Source organism: Copadichromis virginalis, linkage group LG15, assembly GCF_057382275.1.
Source record: "Copadichromis virginalis isolate Kocher_CV1m ecotype Utaka linkage group LG15, C_Virginalis_male_GT1.1, whole genome shotgun sequence".
NCBI lineage: Eukaryota > Metazoa > Chordata > Actinopteri > Cichliformes > Cichlidae > Copadichromis > Copadichromis virginalis.
Window position 1 is genome coordinate 29,945,853 of NC_140632.1, and position 20,927 is coordinate 29,966,779.

Consider the following 20,927-nt stretch of genomic DNA (forward strand, 5'->3'; position numbering starts at 1 on the left):
TTGTCTATTCAGCCTTTTATCTATCAATAATAACCAGAAGTACATTTGGTTTCAGTTATGCTGATTCTTTAGCATTTTTATTTCTAAATCAGCTGCTGATACAATCATAATAAACTGTTTTTGTTTATAATCTGTTGATCTGCCAGTAAAAGATGTGGTTTAGGAGACTTTTGACAATTCTCCTTTTCAAAGATTAGAACAATCTGACTGGTTCAGCGAAGAGATCATTACCAGATTTCTACCCAGTTGAATACCTACGAGATATTTTGGACAGATGTGTTAAAAACTGCTCTCCACCCCAAAGATCAAAACAACAAGTGACGAAAATGTTGCAATGAGCAGTGAAGCTCTTATGGCAGTCTGTTAGGTAGCATTTATGCACATGTTAAATGCTATTTAGAACCTGTGTAAGTAATCTTAAGCCTCAATACCAAGCAACACTAGCTCACAGTTAGCTAGCTAACAGCAGCTCCATCTAATTAGAAATATCACCAACTTCATGCACCAGATTCAACTACAAATGTTTTAAAAAAGACACTCCCACAAAAACACACACACCATAGACTCTTTTTTTTTTCTGGTAACTAACAAATTCTCCTTACAGAAGGAATTTGGGAAGCCGAGTTCGATCTCTCCAGACGTCTCCTGGTCAGGTCATTCTCCATTTCATTGACCTCTTCTTTTAGTTTCTCCAGCTTCTTCTTCTTCATCTCCAACTCATGCCACAGCCTCTCCATTCGTGCCTTCTGATGCACCAACAATGCTAAAAGAAAAGAGACAAACACAAAGAAGTCTCAGTAACAATTATTATCAATGAGAAATGACAACATAATTTAACCTGATTTGTACAGGACGGAGGGTGAAATCCATGAAAAGTTCAAGAAAAACTCATAAAAATTATAATAATGGATTGCATTTATATAGCGCTTTTCAAGAACCTCAAAGCGCTGTACAATTCCATTACTCATTCACTCTAACATTCACACACTGGTGAAGGCAAGCTACAGTTGTAGCAGCAGCTGCCCTGGGGCAGACTGACAGAAGCGAGGCTGCCATATCGCGCCATCGGCCCCCCTGGCCATCACCAGTAGGCGGTGGGTGAAGTGTCTTGGCCAAGGACACAACGACCGAGACTAAGTAAAGAACAAAAAAATGCTGACAACAAGCCACTCAAGCAGCACTGTGCTCGTGGGTATAAAGTAACAACACATTTTCAAATGCACCACAGACTGCACACAACAGTCAAACCAGTTTAGATAATTCTCTTCCCATAAAGACAGCCTTGTGTAAGGAGAGACGGCGAAGCAACAGAATCCTCACTGCTGCCTTTCATCACCTATTGTGGTAACACAAGGAGATGAGACTTATTCTGATTAGCAAACTGCTGCAGGCAAATTCTGCCTTAACCATGCACATAATGTACTCAAGTCTCTATAGTACATTTCCCATAATTCATTAAAGTTCTTGCACTTTCTGACAGGTGGCAACACCTCCTTCACAGGCATTCTACGATAAACAATTCTCTCCTGCAATACACAAACACACGCCACTACACACTGAGGAGTTATAACATGATGGCCCACAGAGTCCTCCAGTATTTAATTAATGTACCTGATTCATGGATGTGAGTGAAAGGTTATCAGGTGAATCAGTAGACTTGTATTCAGTCGATTTTTTTCTTTTTCTTTGTTTTCAAAAGGATAAAAAGAATTAACAGGACCAGTAGACATTACGATTGGCAGGAGTTCAACAATCAACGCCAGGTTTGTTTACCAACTCCACTTGTAAGGTTCCCTCCAACTTCATCCACTTCCTGAAGATCAAAATCAATTTGATTCGAGGCTGTTGTGACATAATAGATGAGATCCAGCATACAGTGGAGAGGCAAACTGCGATAAATATTTACTCACACACACACACACACACACACACACACACACACACACGTTACTTTACTGACTACTGGAAGTGATAAACTGAGGTGTCTCTCGCCATCCATCTCCTCCTGTGTTCCCTCTCCTCCTGCTCAGTGCAGAAGTGCCTTAAATATGTGTTCTATTTGTCAGCGACAGGTGACCTTTTTGGGTGCAAAAGAAGTCGGAATAACCCCCTGTAAACATTTTATGGTGGCACGGTGGTTAGCACTGTTGCCGCACAGCAAGAAGGTCCTGAGTTCAATTCCACCATCAGGCCGGGGTCTTTCTGTGTGGAGTTTGCATGTTCTCCCCGTGTTTGCGTGGGTTCTCTCCGGGTACTCCGGCTTCCTCCCACCGTCCAATTCAAATTGCCACTAGGTGTGAATGTGCGAGTGAATCTGAGTGTGAATGGTTGTCTGTCCCTATGTGTTAGCCCTGCGACAGACTGGCGACCTGTCCAGGGTGTACCCCGCCTCTCGCCCTATGACAGCTGGGATAGGCTCCAGCGCCCCCCGCGACCCTGAAAAGGATAAGCGGTAGTGAATGGATGGATGGATGGACGTATTTAGTAAATTATGGTCCTTATTAGAGTTAAGAAGGACAACGCTTCATGTTGGGCCAATGTTATAATTGACAAGTCACTGTCGTAAAGGTGTGCAGCATGTACCATAGACATCACTCACTGCTTTTGGACTTTGCATTTAGAAGTGCCATTGTCACTTTTTTGTCCAAAAGAGGTAAAGTGCCAAGTTACTGGCTAAAATTAACAATGCTGAATAACCAGCTGCAGCCGTACACTGTACTGGGACTGAAGCACAAACTTCAGTAATCCTCCAGTAAGGTACAAACACTGCAGAGCAGTTCAGTTCAGTGACAAACGAAACTATGGCCCAGCCCTGTGTCAGCACACCTGTCAATCAAGGTGATCACACCCACAACTCCAGAATTCAGATGGATGATTTACCGGTACAAAAAAAAAAAGGAAAAAAAAAAAAAGTGGCTGTTGCCCCAGAGGGCAGAACCAACTGTTTAACAGTTATGCAATACCACTAATGTTATTCCACTGCCAGACAATAACACACATTCTTGGTGACTGATGGTAGTTAACACAGTTATGTTCAACTAACAGTTATGTGGTGACAGGTGTGTCTGCATAGCACCAACTTCCAAAGTGACCTTGCCAATCAAAACAGTAGGGGATAACATTTTCCCAAACCAGTGAGGATAAACTGATGGAAAACTGCACTGATGAGGGTCAATGGTAGAGGCAGCATGCCTGGTGTGAAGCCCCTCTTGGTGATAGTCACCACAGTGCAGGAGCCATAGCTGCTGACTCACTCACAATACAGTGAAAAGCCCAAAAAAGGAAACAGCAGTGTGCTCTGACATGTTTGACTCACACAACAGAATCTGCAAGTCTCAGGCGCTGGTGGAGCAAATGCAGCATTTATTGTGGAGGACTCACACTAGAGTCATGATCACACCGGCCCCCACTCAGCGAGTCACCTTTGCTTTTCAACTTTGTGGAGATGAACACAACATGTTTCCACTATGGCTGAACAATACTGACAGCAAGCATAGACAGTTTGGCTCAGGAAATGCACTGCAGAGGGTCTTATGGGAAAAAAAGCAGTATACTTGATAGTTAAATGACTTTCTTGGCAGAAGTCTGTGGAAAAGGTATTTTGGCCTCCTGAGAATAGCAGAAACCTGAATAATATTTGTTAATAAAAACAAAACTCAAATGAGATCAACATACACAGGAGGACTGTTGAAGATATTAACCCGCTGTACCCTTGGCTACATAGTCAATAAACTGTAAACCAAACATTTCTAACCAGATTTCAGAGGTCTATATGAAATACGATTCACAGTGTAAACAATTTCTGGAGCTTTGTGTCTGTTCAGTAAAAAGCTGAACAGAGAACAGAATAAGTCTATATATCAAGCATTATAAAACAGAAGATGCTTTCTATGCAAACAACTAAGAAATGCTACAATGTCAGCATTGTAAAAATAGTACAGGAGTAATTTTAAAATGGGAATGACCTTTATTATCGATGCTACTGTGTATTTCTTACCTTGTGTGTATGCTGCATCATCAGAGCCCATGCTGAGTCTGCGAGGTTCACTCTGTCTCTCCCGGTGTGGCGAAAGTGGGTCTGAGAGATGCTGGGGGTCTGTCTCCACGAAGTGGTGGTCTTGGGGTAGGCCGAGGAGATTGTTGACGTCAAAAGTCGGGGACACGACTCCAGGGGACACAGCTGGGGGTTTGTTAGGAGACACTGTGATTTTAAAAGTGTATTTGGTGTTGGGCTGAGTGACCACCACGCGTGGGGAAGAAGCTGTACCCCCTCCTCCCACAGAGGGGCGAGATTTAGGTGGATGATGGTGGATGTAGGCAGGGCCCATGCTCACTTGACCCCCTATGTTCCTGGCACCTGAGGGCCCCTGTAAGGAAGGGTTTGTTGAGATGAAGAGTGTGTGAGGATTCCTACCCAACTTGGGCTGTGGGCGGGAGCCGGCTGAGGCAACAATGACTTCCTCGGAGGGAGTGGTAGCAGCAGTAGAGATGTAAACAGTGGGACCCGAGCCTCCGATTGACAGAGGGGTGGCAGGGACAGAAGCTGCCCCAGCAGATGAAGAGGAAGAGGAAGGGCAGGAGGACGTGGAGGATGAGCGGGGCCCGCTGCTCGTCCGCAGCACAGCTGTTGTAGAATTGCTCCTTTGGGGAGATTCAAGTTTGATCTCTATCTGATTCTTCCGTGGGCCGGTGGAGATGTTCTGGATATTGTACTGGCTGATCGCAGACAGGGAGCTGGGCATGACCGAAGAGGAGGAAGAGGAAGAGGAGCATGATGAGACACCAGAGGAAGAGGCCTGACTTCCAGTAGGAAGAAAGGAAGGCGCCTGGGGATTTGTAGGTGAGCTGATGGGCATGTAGACGTGAGAAGTTTGATGGCCCTGGGTCTGGGGCTGTGAGGTATGAGAGGAGGAGGAAGAGTGCTGAGTGCCGGACCAGGAGCCAGACAGGGAGGAAGGATGTGAGATCTGGTAGATCTGCTGCTGAGGCTGGGAAGTGGGGCTGTACTGGGCCCTGCCTCCCTGCTGCTGGTTTTGCCGTGTCGTACCGGACTGGCTAACATAAGGCCGAATGTAAATAGAGTTACCCTGTGGACTGCTTAGGCCCGACTGTGGCCCACCATGTATGTGCAAAGAAGTAGGGGTGTTGCGTCCTGTCTGAATGTTAGGGGCTAACGTCACGGTGATTGGGTTGAAGCGTGGTGTCTGCTGGGAACCCATAGCTGGTGCTTTGCCACCCAGAGGGTAGAGTCCAAGGTGCTGTGGAGGCTGCGGTTTACGCGGGGGCTCCATCACGCCAAATACATTGAAATTGGAGGGCACCTGCACTGGGGCTGACTGGGGCTCCTGCTGAAAGAAGTCACTGTTAGTGGCCTGGCCTGTAGAGAGGGGCCCTTCGCTCAGGCTGTGGGCCAGAGTCCGGCTGCCGTTCATTCTCAGGCTGTCCCGAACCGGGCCCACATGCACATTCTGAGGCTGCAAGTCCAGGTTCAGTTGGGTCATGTGATTATGGAGCCTGCTGAAGCTGGGGTCGTCTGAAAAGCTCAGGTTCCCTTCTTCGCTGTACAGGTAGCCCGGACTGACTTGGGACAAGTATTCACAGCAGGCGTCTAAATTGTTGTTATTCTGCAGGAGAGAGAAGAGACAGACTTGTTAGGCAACATGTGTGTTTGTTTCATGTTTACTTCCTTACAGGAAGATGAAAAAACTAAGATGCTTACACCATTTCCACATTTCCATTTTTGAGAATAGCATTTTATGGCCAGGTTGAAAGAAATAATAATACACAGGTACTGAAAATACAACACAATACGCAGACCTACAACAACACAACTACTGAAAAATTGTATGCAGGGATCAATGCTGTAACAAGGGGTGTGGAGCTTGTTTTCTTGGCAGCACCGCTGTCATGCAACAACATACATACGAACCACAACTTCAGTAGCTCATCCAACTCATGAGTCAACATAATTCACAAGTTACTGCCAATAACAAATTTCCCACGTGTGGGACTAATAAAGGTTATCTTATCTTATCTTATCTTAAAATGATAAAAGAGACCTTGGCATCAATTATGATGAAGCCTTTTGAATTGATCATTGTGTGCAAGTTTAATTCTTTTTCTTTCTCTCTCTTTTTTTTTTTTGGCAAGTTTAATTCTGATTAATACTGTAGATGGTGTAGTAATTCTATAGGGGACTAACAGAACATGGATGCCTCTCCATGGCATAATCTCTTTGGTCTTTCAGGCACAGGAGTTAAAATTAGTCCGTTATTCATTGTTAAGACACAAAAGTCCCTTTTCCAGTAGTACCTACTTGGATCGACTCGCCACGGTTCAGGGCTTTTCATTAGTACCTGGTACCAGGTGATTCGAGTAGGTACTAATGGAAAAGGAGCTAAAATGGTAAATGGCCTGCATTTGTATAGCGGTTTTTCTAGTCCCTAAGGACCCCAAAGCGCTTCACACGACATTCAGTCATTCACCCATTCACACACTGGCAAGCTACATTGTAGCCACAGCTGCCCTGGGGCGCACTGACAGAGGCGAGGCTGCCGGACACTGGCGCCACCGGGCCCTCTAAATTGATTTTGGTTTAGGATGAACCACCAGCTGTTACTCCCAACTCTACAAACTTGAACTACACTTTAGTCAATTCACTCAGTGAGTTTTGGGGTTTCTTTTTGTTTTTGTTCTTAAATGCACTACCAGATCATATCACACTTGACATCTTTCTAAACTGCGACAACTGATTTTCACCAATCAAAAACCTTGTTTAAAAATAAATAAATAAATAAATAAATAAAATAAAAACTAAACAAACCCCCCCGCCCCAACAACCTGATAATCGACTCAACTCATTTCATCCTGAGCATGATCATCCAGAGTATACAAAATACTAGACATGTTTTATCAAGGCTGGACTAAAGATACTAATTTCTTTAGAGTAATGTGAAAAAAAACGTAACCTTGGTTGCCCAAGCACAATCAGGAGGTAAGCTTACACACTGCATTATTTTGGCCCACTCTCCTTTATGCCATAACATTCTTAGCTGAATTCATTGTTAGTATACACTACTATCCTGTTCCCAGGCATGAAAACTGCTTTGTCTTATTCAACAGCTATCTCAATTTATGCTGTTTTCTTTGTTGCATTCACTTCTAAGATACCAACACTGAGCCACTGACAGTTAATACAAAACACACAGACATGAAGCAAAAACACCATAAATTATGCAGACTTTATTTTCTTTCACATAATTGCGAGCAGAGGTGTTTATAACGCCCTTACCTGCAGAACACACTGGGAGACAACACCTTCTGGGACTTCAGGGAACTTTTGGCGCAGGTCATGCAAAACCTGAATATCAATCTGGTGGCTTCCCTGGGCCATTCGTATGATGCCAGGTCTGTTTGTTCTGTTCAGCACACGGGGAAGTCAGTCTCAGCAGCAAACTGCCTTCATTTTGAACATCTTCTAAATTGAAACAAAGAAAGGAAGGAGAGAATCTGATAAGGAAACAACACTCTCTCATGGTGCTTCTGTCAAATAGAAACATCTCTTTCTCTGTACAGACAATACTCTGACCACCATTTCACCATTATGAGTTGTATAACGGTGTTTTGTTAATATTCAGTAAGGAATCTGTCCAAGAGGCAGAAAAGGAGCAAATGTGGTCTATTGCAAATTTTCTCTAAAAGACATCCGTCAGCCGTTTGAGGTCGACTTTTTCATTATTGCCTGGGAGCTTTCAAAACAAAATTTCAGAGATGTTCAATGAGAACAGACAGCATTCATTTCAAAAGCCCTTCTCCCCACAAAGCTCCTTAATAAAAGCGTAGCAAAGGGAGGAAACCACCTCCAACTGACTACTGAGAAAAAACCTTTCCAACTCATCTCAACATCAACATTCACTTATTACAGAAAAGAAAAGGCCCTGAAAACCAGCGTAGTGTGGATGCAGATCTTCATATAGACAGGCAGCTGTGCAGAACAGTTGATTCCTCAGAATCCCACTGTATGATAAAGACCGAGCTAAAGGGCTGCATGCCATTTGTTAGTTTCCCTTCCTGCACACATAAATGTGAACCACTGAGAGAAACATTTGTGAGCCACAGTAATAATGCTGCTGCTTTGTTATGTTTTACAGCTTTTGAACAAAGCGCTGTTGGAAAATGGTTAAACAAACATGAAGAGTATGAAACTGCACATTTATATCTCCAAGCTAAACTGCTACAGAATAACAATGGACTTAATTTTTTGCCCCTTTAGTGCAAACTAAACATTTCTCCTTCCAGCTCTTCAAATTTGGTCTAAAGGGAATCTTTGAGGTTTTTACTTATTTCCTCTCATAATTTGAAATTCACTACATACTTGCAACAACAGTGAATGCAAAAATTAAACAATGCCAAAGCATTTTGACGTCAGGATTCGTAACCATTTCGAATGCCATAAATGCTCTGTTCTGTAAGCACAGAAGCCCCACCAACCTGGTCTTCAAACCTGTATGTGAGAGGCAGCCAATCACAACAGTGGGTTAAAGAGAGTAAAGCCTTACAGAGGGAACAGCTAAGCCAGCATGTTAGTTTGTAAAGTGCAAAGTTAGTCTAGTGGAGACTTGAGCAAATTAAACACATTTAATTAAGATTACATGTGATATTTATGGTTTGATTAAAATTTACTGATGCATCTCGATATCAGAAGCACTTCTATATTGGTATCAGCCATTATCACCCCTGCTGACACTAGCTGATATACAGTAAATAAAATACTGATATCAGGGGCTGACGTATTTGCTGTCTACCACCAATTTTGCTTTGGCTATACATTTTCATAGGCAGTGAGATGAAGAGCTAAAACACAAAACTCAAAAGGTGAAGCACCTACAGAAACCAAACAAACGAGAAAGCAATACTGGTATCATCTATCTTTCAAACTGTTGCATCGGCCCTGAATTTCACAACCATGTTTGCCTACTTGAAAAGGATTCTGCTGCAAGAAGTTAAATTCTACTTTTGGCACACACTTCTTATATTTAGTGTACCATCAGTAAGTCAGCTTGTATTAGTAAACACTTTTCTGTATAGTTCAAAATATAATAAACACCACGGGCTCCAAACCAGGACTAAAGAAAAAAAGAAAGAAAAAGAACAGAAGCGGAGTATGTTTTAAAAGACCAAGTTGGCTGGTAGGTTGTACTTCATTCAACGTATAAGCTTTACTCATACCTGGGAACTTGCCAAAGCAACCACACTTTACTACTAGCCACTGTGCAATTTCTCGAGCAGTCAACGCACTGCAGTCATCTTTCCTGCAAAAAACCTTTTCTATAATCCCGCTTCTCCACCATTATCCTGCTGTGTGAAGGAAGCACAAGCAGACAAAAGTGAATGCAGCAGCCATGAGAACTTCAAAGCGTTAGTTCATGACAGCCATGTTTAGTCTTCTCCCACACTTTTCTTCTAACCACACTCTTTCGAAACAGCTTTCAGTGGGAGGTTCAAATATGCCAATCACAACATTGTGACACATGAAGCACACCCTGTTGTGTTCGACGCCAGTCAATGCTAAAAAGGAATTAGTGATACATCTCAACAGCAATCCTAACATGAGATTTAAAAGTGAAATCATTTACAGAGACTTAAATACACTTACTTAATGATGAGAGAAATCATGAGTGTACTTCAACCTCACTGGGATCTTATTTCAGCCAAGAAGCAGCTGTTTTTGCCTTATCTGTGAAATGAGGATGTGTAATGTCATAACTTCAAAGTTGTAAATCAGTTCTGCAAAACATCCGTCTATAGCTGAAAGCAGTAGGAGGACCTATTTGCTACTGTCAATCGTAGGGTGGCAACTGCAAAGAAGTGCTGAAGCTCCTTTTCGTGTGAGAGACTAAAAATCCATAGCAGGCAACATGAAGTCAAAGCTGAAGATCTCCTTAGAAGAGCACTACCAGCATAGACAGTCATGTTTTCATCTAAAAAAGAAAATATATTTTCTTTCACAGAGATACAACTTATGATATTCTCCACTTATGAAAGACTTTTCTTTCCAGGTCCTCTTGAAAGAGAAGAACCATTAAAGTCTTGATAAAACTTGTCCATTACATAAGAATCTAAAATAACTGTCAGTGCTTTCTTTTGTCTTCTGAAATACAAGCAAATGGAAAGCTTTGCAAGTATGCCACCAGACTGTGGAATTCATTTAGAGGGTGTCGAAAAGAAGCACAAAGTGCAGCTTGATGAGCAACTAACTGCAAACCAGAGGAAAACAGTGTGCCGCATCTCAGATTACATGTTTAGAGTAAAGCCTACTACTCCAGTAAAGCATGCTCCGTCTCCACCAGCACACGAAGCTAATAAACCCACAAGAAAATGAATCTTTTTAAGTAGTCAACTTAGGGAAACTAATATATTATCAGTGTATATTTACCTGTTTGACTTACAGGCTAAGAGGATGCATGAGTGCAGGGAGCCAGAGGGCAACAGTCCACAATTTAAACTCCACTTAGAGAGCTGCAGCACAGCCGTTGTGGGACAATGGGAAAGGAAATTCGCTGTTTGGCGGCTGACCCAGTTACAGGTCAACAGCATGGTTAGATTGTTTCCCGACTTCCAAAAAAAAAAAAAAAAAAAAAAACAAAAAAAAAAACAGAAAAGAAAAGAAAAAAGGAGGAAAAAAAGGTCCACACCTCTTCACTCTAGGTAATTATAGGTCTGTGAGCGGCCCGTGTATTAGGGGTTGCTCTGACAGGAGCAGATCAGTGCTTGCTGTCCCTGAAGGCAGCAGTGGAACGATGCCTGAGGCAGCACAGATAGAGACAAAGCTCCCATTGCTCAGGGTGTTATTCACTGTGCCAAAGCATTGACCCACAGCCCCACATTCATTTCTGGCAGTAGCAGGCCTTGCCATGCTACATCAATGGAGTCATTCACTACGCAAGACTGAATGCTCCTAAAAACGTCCAAATCAATTAAAGTTTAAATAAAAGGGGAATAAATCATCAACAGGAGCTCTTGGCAGCAATATCAGTCCAGCACCTGATGCTTGTGCAATCCCCCCCTCCCAAAAAAAAGTTAGCTGACAAAAAAACAAAAACAAAAAAAACCAAAAACACAAAAACACACTGAATTACAGCTGGGCCATATCATACCGCTCACGGTAATACCGGTATAATGTTGGGCAACGATAAGAAAATGAAATATCGCGATAGAATATGGGTAAAACGTGCATGTGCAGTGCCTTTGTACCTGCACCGCTTGATGGATTCTTGGAGCATTACAGCTATCGTAGGCAGGAGCCTCGCGGAGTGATACGTACTGTGCTTCAACATAATATTACCTCTTTTGAAGTTTTGTGGATATTATACATGGTTATGCTGAGGATATGTTGGCCAATTCCCACTGGAAATACCTTTTGGTTAAACTGTCAGCAAGGTTTTGCATTTGCACGGTTAAATTTTTATATAGCTTTACTGCACATAAAAAACAGCTGCTTGTTCAAGTGAAAATACATTATTAGTGCAAAAAAGTTGTGAAGTTGTAAAGTAATTTGTCTAGTGTCAGTTATATTGTTATCGCAAATTTTAAAATGTGTTATCGTGATAAATATTTTTGGTCAGATAGCCCTGCTCTACTGTGAACAATAAAATGTCATGTCGTACTATCTACTGATTGCAGATAGTGGAATGCATGATGGTAATTGTTTAGGACAGTGCTGAGCTCGTCATGTCAAGTCTTCAAATGACTGATCTTCTGCAGAAATGGTAGCTCAAACATTAAAAACATACAGGTTGAATCCAAAACGTCCCCTGCAGCTTTAAGGAGCAGCACAGCAGCACTGCATGAAATATTTCTGCTGTGTCTTGGTCCAGCAAAACCTAAACAAATAAAGACGCTAATTGGTAGCCTGTCCCTCCCTAACCCAAAACTCACATGTATGTGTAAGTTTGTGTGTGCATTAAGCAAACACACTAACACAGGCATGGACATGTCGTACTTGAAAACATCATGCACAGTCAGCTACTGCTAAACGCACTCACAGGACCAGTATCCACTCCTGTGAGTCATGACTGTGGCAAATTATTCTCAGAATAGCAAAGCAAGCTGCTTACTTACCAACTTAGAATAATGTTGCACATAAGCAACATATTTACAACACAGAGCTCTCAATAAGGCCAATCAAATCAGTTTAATTACACTTCAGATAGCAAGGAATGCACTAAAGATAACGCAAAGCTGTAGATCAAATGTGCTGTACTACACAGTGTAAGATTTATGATTATGCTGAGCTATAATGCAACTTGCAGCTGTCTGCTTCCATTTATTCACATTATTGTGTATTACTCACATATACGTGTTCTTAAAGAACGCAACCTGACTCATACTTTTTGCTCCGTTTCATTTCATTTCGATGCAATGACTTTGACCAATCACAGGCCTTACCTTGCCTCCCACAAACCATAGAAATGCATGGAAATTTTACTGAGGAGTCTAGTCTTAACAAAAGAGCTCTCAAGTCATCAAATAAGCTGCGACCACCTGAATCAAAGTGATTTCTCACCATATTAATGTCACAAGTCAGAGTAAAATAAACTTTAAGATACACTGCAATTGTGTAAGGAATCTTGAGACAACTGTTCAAGAAGACACACGCACGCACACACACACACACACACACACGCACACACACACACACACACATGCACCAGACAATGCCTCCTGAACAGAAACAAACCACACACATTAAGTGCAGAATCCAAACTGCCATCCACTGTCCATTGAAGCCTGGGCCTCAAAGGCCATGCAGAGCTGGGATCAACTCTGCTCAGCTTTTAGTTGCTCGCTTTTGAAAATAGGGACATGAAACTGTTCATGTGCATGCGTGCGTGTGCAGGAAATCAAAAATTCTTCAAGACCGCAGCCTGCAGATGGTAGTTGATTGGAAGCAGGCAAGAGCACCAGCTCCCCAGGTTAACCAACCCCTCCCAAGGCACTGTGGGAAACTGGGAGGTCTTAGAAGTGCGAAGACATGCCTTTCTCGAGAGGCCTCTCTGTGCAACCATGGACTGACAGCTTTTTCCAACTTTTTGTTTTCTTCTGTAAACACCATACAGGTAAAACAGCTGGCCCGTTGTGTCCATCTTTGCCTAATAAGGGAAGGAAAGGAAATGAACTCACCTCCTTTAAAATAAAAAAAATAAAAAATCCTCCTCCACCTACCTCTTCAGTACAAAATGTCTGTGGGCAGCACATTGCTGAGCTCATTAGCCAGGTTTTTAGAGTACAAATGTGTGTGTTCCATCACGCAGCCGGCCTACAGCTGTTTTCACCTGCAACCACCTCGACCACGAGCAGGAAGGTGGCGGGATGCTAATCCATTAACAAATCTAATTAAAAATACAACTGTAGCTATGCTGCTAGCTGACAACAGTTATTTCCAACCTGTAGCTTTTAAAGGCATGAAAAGGAAAAAAAATAATAATAAAAAAGTAAGACAATAAACTGTTTATTTGTAGTAAAACTGGCAAGTCATTAAGAACACATTAAAAATGACAGACTGATTTAGTTGAGGTGCTCTCTGTTACCTTTCCTAAGCAGGTTTATGCCATTTCCACACTGGCTTACTTTTCAAAGCTGGAAGCTATTTTCATCTTTTATCTACAGTCTGTGGCTAAAACATAACCTGTATTAAGCATTACAAAGCTACTGAGTTGACTTCTTCAATTCCTTTCGTAGTGCAAACTCCTCCGACAAGACAAAAGAATTTCTATGTTTACTTCTCTTGCAAAAAAGTTTGAAAATCTTAGACTTTGAAGACGCTTACTTGCCAACAATGGGGAGAAAATAAAAACTGCTTACAGACAACTTATTGAAAAATGAGAAGCTAGTTACTATAAACTAACCTGTCTTCCAACTGTATATCCATATGTGAAAACAAATTATGAGGACGTCAACTATCCACAACTACGTAAACAGGCTTAGCGTCACATAGCTGTTGCATTTCCTCTCTAACCCCGACTGGTCAGGGTAGACCGTTGCCTACCCTAAATCTGGTGCAGTAGCAATTTTTTTCCTTTCAGCGGAAGTTTGTCCTCCTCACTGTGTGCTGTTCATGGGAGAATCGGTGGCCTTGACCTTGCTATAAAGTTGCATGAGATTATTAACAGTACCAGGGTAGGGCTGCACGATTAATCGTTAGAAAATCGCGATCTCTTTTTTTTTTTTTTTTTTTTTTCCGCCTGTCCCATTTGGTTCTTTAGCCATCAGAATTGTTGTCTGAAGACCAACAAGGATACCCAATGGATTTACTTTGCCAAATGGATCATCGTGGCATTGCCGTATTGGTCCATTTGGTCGATCTTTGTTTTTATTATTTATTATATTTTATTTTCAGATGTTACAGACGGGACAGACATGAGTGAGAGATAGGAAAGGGAGAAAGAAAGAGGAAGGAAAGGAAAAACAGAAGGGGAGAGGGACAGTGAGAAAGGGGGGGAGAAAAAAAATAAAAATCTCCTGGATCACCTGTTGAGAGAAGAATAGAAAACAAGCAAAAAAAGACAAAAAAAACAAAAAACAAAGCAACATACTAAACACAACACCATCGCATTAATCTAGCTAAGTGTAAACAGCAGTAAATACTAAATATTCAATGTTGTTGTGCAGCACGCAGGACAGATGTGCTTCGAAGTAGCAGCCAAGAAAGGTGTAATTTGGGTCTACGAGCAGTGAACACCCGTGTGCATACCTGTGTGGATCAGCGCGCTTGTATTCCAAAGGTTTCTCCATGTAACGATCTGCTAGGGAGTGTGGGGGGGCCACAGCCCCGTCCTCCAGGGTGTGAAGCAGGTATGGAGGAGATCAAAACTCCAGACATCCAGAGGCCCCCAGAACACAAGAAACCATGGAAGACCAACAGAGGGGCAGCCGTGCCACTGTCTCAGTAAGAGCTGAGGAGAGTCCCAGATGAGGGTTCACTCAGCAGCCGCGGCGCAGAAGCCAGGGGGAGTTGCAGTGACGCGCCCGTGAGCTCCGCCGGCCGCCAGCTGTGCCTGAGTGACCGAGCCCCAGGCCGAGAGGCCGGGGGCACCCCACCCCCGAAGGGGCCCGAGCGAGCCCCAGGCTCCAGGCCCCGATAAGCGGCCGCCAAGGAGTGAGCCGGTGTGTACCTGGACGCCCACCCCCAGACACAAAGAACCACCAACGCACCGACACCTGAGGGAGTCCGCCACCGGCAGGGGAAGTGGTGGTAGGTGGAGATAGGCCTCCAAACCTTGGAGGGCCTGAGGTGTCCCCAGAGAGGTGGCGTCTGATACCCAACCTGACATATAGACACAGACATACAGGCACACACAGACACAAACATCCATTCCCCCCCTCATGCTCTCATATGCACTCACTCCACACTCAACCAACGTGGAGACAGACATAAAGAGACGCTGTACACACGATCACACTCCCCAAGCGTACTCTACAAACCGGGTCTAGGTACCCTTGCTCCTGGAGGGGGGAACTGCACCCAGACCCAGGTGGTGTTACCCTTTTCCCTGCGGTGGGGAGAGGCAGACCACCCCGACTCCGTAGCAGCAGGGAGGCCCCACACTCCAGACCGCAGTCGGACGGCCAACTCCACCTAGCCCTCCCGCTCCAGCAGGCCGCAGAGAATAGGGGTGGGAGAAGACTCCAAACCTCCCTCCACCCGCTCATTGTAGTGTTGATGCATGTGTGTTCTAAGGTGCAATTAAAACCCAGGAGGGCAAGAAAATCGCGATCTCAATTCATACTTGTGTGCGATCTCATTTCCAAATGACAACGATTAAAAAAAAAAAAAAAAAAAAGAAAGAAAAAAAAAAAAAAAAAAAAAAAAAAGATGACAATTGTACCGCATTTTGATCCGGGACGTAATCTGCATGAAAACAAGCGCTCACTCTTCCTGCTCAACAAATGACAAGGGCGGAGCCTCATGCCACGTGATACAGAAGCTGGTTGCTAAAATTGGCACGGAAAAAACAACGGAGAGCACGTCAGGGATGACAAGAAAGTACCCAAATACCCAAATATCAGAACCTTATACAGCGCTTCCCTATACACGTCGAACTCCCGCAGGCACAAAGAAATTACGGAGGCTATTACTTATCACCTGACCAAAGATATGGCTCCCATCAACACTGTGCAAAACGAGGGATTTAGGAAAATGATCAACACCCTAGACAAACGCTACACAGTGCCGTCCCGCAACTATTTTTCTATTGTTGCACTACCTGCTCTATACACGCAGCGTCGAGCAACGGTGGAGACGGAATTTCAAGCAGTACAACATTTTGCGGCAATGACAAAATGTGAGACATTTGTTGTTTTTATGTTCAGTCTCAACTGTTACAAAGTTGATGTGCAGTTAATAAGTGCAATAAATATTTATATTGGAAAAGAAAATCGTGATCTCAATTCTAAGCAAAAAAAATCGTGATTCTCATTTTATGCAAAATCGTGCAGCCCTAGTACCAGGACAACAATGACTGAGTGATTCAAAAAAGACATGAAAGATAAGGTGGTGTTATTAAATTATGTTTTTCAATAAGAGATATTCTGATTAAGATCAGATCAGTATTTAATTCAGAAATCCAGTTTATTCTTTTAACTGTGTGGTGCATAGGATAATGGTAGCTGCCGAACTCCAACATTAGCATTATTGTTTTATTATTAGCCATACCAGGTAGCCATTAGGAAGAGCAAATGAAGTAATGAGACCATAAAGACACCTAATGTGGCTATCTGATAAGGGTGCCCTCAGCTGCTCAGTGGGGTTGTCATAGTGAACAGATGCATCATTTGGTTTTGAAAAGATTTTATGATCGATGTGCTTCCTGACACAGTTTCCCATTTATCTGTTCTTGGCACTGGCACTAGGAATACACTAGTTTGTGAATGGTCAGTGAATGGTTTTGGTGGCATGGACACTGGGCTACTGGCCCATGGATATATATATGACAAACTTGAATACTTTGCTCAATATTATACCACAAAGCAACCTTTAAAGAGTCACTGTGCATTATTGAAATGAAAGAAAAAAATTGTATGTAACACTAATTAACTTTTTCACCCCAATTATAATTCATCCCAACATTAAAACTAAAACACGCTGTGTGTGAAACACCATCAAGGTTTTAAATCCTGCCGTATACTTCTTTTCCATTTTTGGATGGCGTTCATCCATCTTTTCCTTTTCCAGCAACTGGCATCTTCATTTCTTATCAAATTACATTCTTTTTACATGGCTGACTTCAACAAGAGAAAAAATGCTGTCAGACACTGACAGCATTATTTGTTTAGAAGAGTATTCTGCATTCCTTCTGAATAGGAAAGGTTAGGGTCACAGTGTGAACCACATTGACATGCAAGAATGACATCCCGAGGACTGCTCCATAGCTGATCACAGGATGTTCATTTACTCACAGATTGTTGAGTCATTTTCAGACGTATACTGCAGGCCTGAATTCTTCTAGGACTTTTCTTTGCAGTGCAGTCATATTGAAATTTAACCTGCCAGTTTCCTAATATAGTTCATTGCAAGAGTTGCTTGCATTTGCATTTACCACTAATGAGTCAGCTTCATGTGTGCCGCTGGCTCTTTCAGTTCACAAAACAAGAATTAGGTACAACCTGGATAGGTCGCCAATCCATCACAAGGCCAACACAGAAAAAGGTTTGAAACGATCATGCTTTTTTTCACCGTTTGAGGGAATAATGTATATGAAAAGAGGATGAAAGAGGATACATTTTCACATCAGGATGATAATCATCTAAATGTTTCAAAATCCATAATATGCTATGTCATGGGCCAGCTGAAAGCTTTGCTGTGTCCCTGACAGTCCCGTGTATGAAACACTGAAAGCCTGTAGAATGACTCGCTCTATCCAGGCACCTACTTGCCTAAACTACAAGGAGAATTTCCACTAGAGTGGTATGAACACACCTGAAGTGAAACATTTCCTTCTGTGTGCAAAATATGAGAAACTGTGGAAAACATTCATTTCTTATTCCCCAAATTGAAGTGAGTTTGCATGTTCATTTGGCTTAAGAAAAATCATGAAGTGAATAGCAGCAAAGGGGTCTTCATGCCAGGCCAAATGTGCATGATTGATTTTCCTTCCCCAGTTAGGTTTTTAAATCATAAATGTTTCTTATTTACATTTGTTTCAAATTTCACTGAATTTCAAAACATGATGAAAAGATATATCTCAGAACTTACATTTACATTGTCATTTACAGTGATGAATCAGTCAAAGAAACACCTCTTTATTGAGGCTGTGCAACAATCCTCCACCACTGACAGCAGTTGTTTTTGCAGACCCTACTCCCCGCTTTAACTTTCCTTAGGCATTATATGTCAGGACCACAGCCCAGGCTTAAAATAGAACCCTCAACAACATGAAAAGCCTTATCCTGAACCATTAATCTTTTTGTCTGCCTTCCTCCAGGGAAATCTGAATTAAAAGAGAGGGCGCGAGCAATCTACAAAGCAAATTAATAAGTGAAAATAAAGTGTAAAGCAACGAGGGCCTCAGCAGGGCACTGTGTTTTTCCTTACATTGTGGAAACATTAATTGTCAGCTGACAAGCCCCAACACACACTCTCATTGAGCAGGTACGTTAGAAACTATAAGCTAAACTTTCCAAGCCTAGTCTCAGGAAAGAGAGATAGAGATTAGTTTTCCATCTTTAAACCAATCAGCAAAGCAGCAGTGTCCAAACCATGTGACTGTGTACATTGCTTTCACACTTTACAGGGCCAGCATGCTTAGGAGGAGGAAAATGCTGTACAGACCGTTGGCACTCAAATACAGCCAGAGGCCAAGAGGAGGGTGGAGACTTAAACCAACCAATCCAAGCTGAGACTGCTAGTAAAAAAGAAATAAATAAAATAGCAATTCAAACATTTAAAATGGGTATATGAAGCTGTTGGATGAATATTTGAACACTTTATACCACAGGAGTGCACACAGTCTGACTCTGGTGTGACCAAACAGCTATTCATTTTCTGCTCCATATATTATCTATTATTCCCATCACTGCACGTCTAAGCGGCTGTCCAAATACAACAGGATGCACCAAGTTATCTTTGTCCTAGAAAAAAAAGAAAAGAAAAAGAAAAATTTTCAGATCTATTCCCAAAACTACAAGCTGCAACAACTACATGTGGGATGGCAAATGGCAAACTCTGGAAACCGACGAGCACAAGGATGCAACAGATCTGCATTTGGTGTGTAAGCATGAGGAAGGACGACAAGAGAAGATAGATAAAGACATGTTCCTGTGTCCCACGCGATGGCCGACAGGTTCAGTGACTCAGCTCCGAATCACCAAGTGCCCCCTGCTCTTCCTGTTCCTTTAATCGAAAACCTCACTGCACTTTTTCACAGATTGACACTGTACACTGCACACACTGTATATCTTTGACAATGTCAGTTTTGGCCGGCGGTCATAGGTTCTGTCCAATAATATGACGCGAGACTGGAGTAAAAGACATCCATGGATTGGCACTTTATTAAAGAAGGAGCATGATAACAGCACAAACACTAACTACAACTAAACAAAATGGCTTCCTTTTATACTCTACCTTTTCAGGTGAGCATCTGGAATAGCCCAAGTATGGGGGTTAACTAATCAAAATGAACACATAACCCTCCACACAAACAAACATACAATAACATTAAAGCACATCACAAACATATACATATTTCCAACACATACTATAAACAACCCAATAACATAAGCTTCACCCATTTCTATCTAAATTAAAACCCTCTTTATCCATACTCCCTAACCTGGCACACTGGTCTGCTCCAAGAGCTCTTAAACAGGTGATTGAGCCGCTTTCACTCTTTTGCTCCACATCCTGCAAGAAGCAACTAGGACAGGTGAGTACCTTTACAAGTTCTCATTTCACATATGTTTAGGTTATTGATAAATGATTAACTGCAAACAGCTCTAACTTTGGCTCTTCTCCGACACAGGTAGGATGGCCAGTCCCACTGTCTCTTTTCTGTTACAAGCTGTCAATTTAATTGTATATCAAATAACCTAATAAAAGACTCCAAAAGATCTAATGTGTTTTCTTTATTACCCTATTTTAAATTCCCAATCCAACAATTTATTATTAACAATACCAACCAGGTAATGGAACCCCTGGTCTCCATTACAGACAACCACAATGTACATAAACCTTCAAAACAGCTTTGAGTTTATTTACTGTCTGTCAACTAATTATTTCATCCCTACTGGTGGATATCCAGGGTTTCCCCACACACACTTTTATGGCAGCCCAAACATATTTTGAAGGACCTTTGTTTATTTTTGTTTTTCATCCCTCGACCCATCAGTTTGCTGTTGGACATTGGCCACATTGTCATATTAAAAGTTCAGATGCTACTAAACTTTTACCAAACTGCTAAAAGCTAAAAGTCATTGCAATAGCTCCTCTTTCTCACCTAGCTGGCTACGTCCCAGCTGTAAAGGGCTGACACCACACAATTTCAGAGCCAATGACCTACAGGCAGGCTGGTCAGGTTGATGCCTATGCCAGTCTGCTGTCTTGAGTCTCTTGAACCATTTCGCTCTGGACATGTGCTAGGGCTGAGCGATATGACCCAAAATTCATATCTCGATATTTTTTAGCTGGATGGCGATATAAGATATATCTCTCGATATTTTTTTAAAGCCTTTAAGTAAGAACAAAAAGAGAGTTCTTAGTCAAAGCTGTGTCCCAGATGTCACACAGGCACTTTTATGAACATACAGCATAGATGTACATGAAAAAAACTACTCAAAAATAAATTATGAGCATTTATTACGGAGAAAACGTTGAATATATTACGTTGAAGCACAGTACGTATTACTACGCGAGGCTTCTTGGTACCCGTAAT

General features: G+C 42.3%; 1 protein-coding gene across 5 annotated transcripts in view; it reads right to left on the bottom strand.

Moving 5' to 3' along the window:
- Window positions 1–20,927, bottom strand: part of tab2 (TGF-beta activated kinase 1 (MAP3K7) binding protein 2) — a 43,991-nt gene that overhangs the window by 5,521 nt on the left and 17,543 nt on the right. For 3 of the 5 annotated variants that reach the window (XM_085432878.1, XM_085432875.1, XM_085432872.1), the window contains exons 2-4: window positions 7,292–7,477; window positions 3,998–5,624; window positions 603–763 (exon numbers count right to left, since the gene is read on the bottom strand). In XM_085432878.1, the coding sequence (XP_085289004.1) occupies window positions 603–763; window positions 3,998–5,624; window positions 7,292–7,393 (1,890 nt within the window). In that variant the 5' untranslated portion in view covers window positions 7,394–7,477. Of the gene's footprint in view, window positions 1–602; window positions 764–3,997; window positions 5,625–7,291; window positions 7,478–9,655; window positions 9,737–20,927 lie in introns of all 5 variants that reach the window. The other 2 variants (XM_085432874.1, XM_085432873.1) reach the window with 2 other exon arrangements.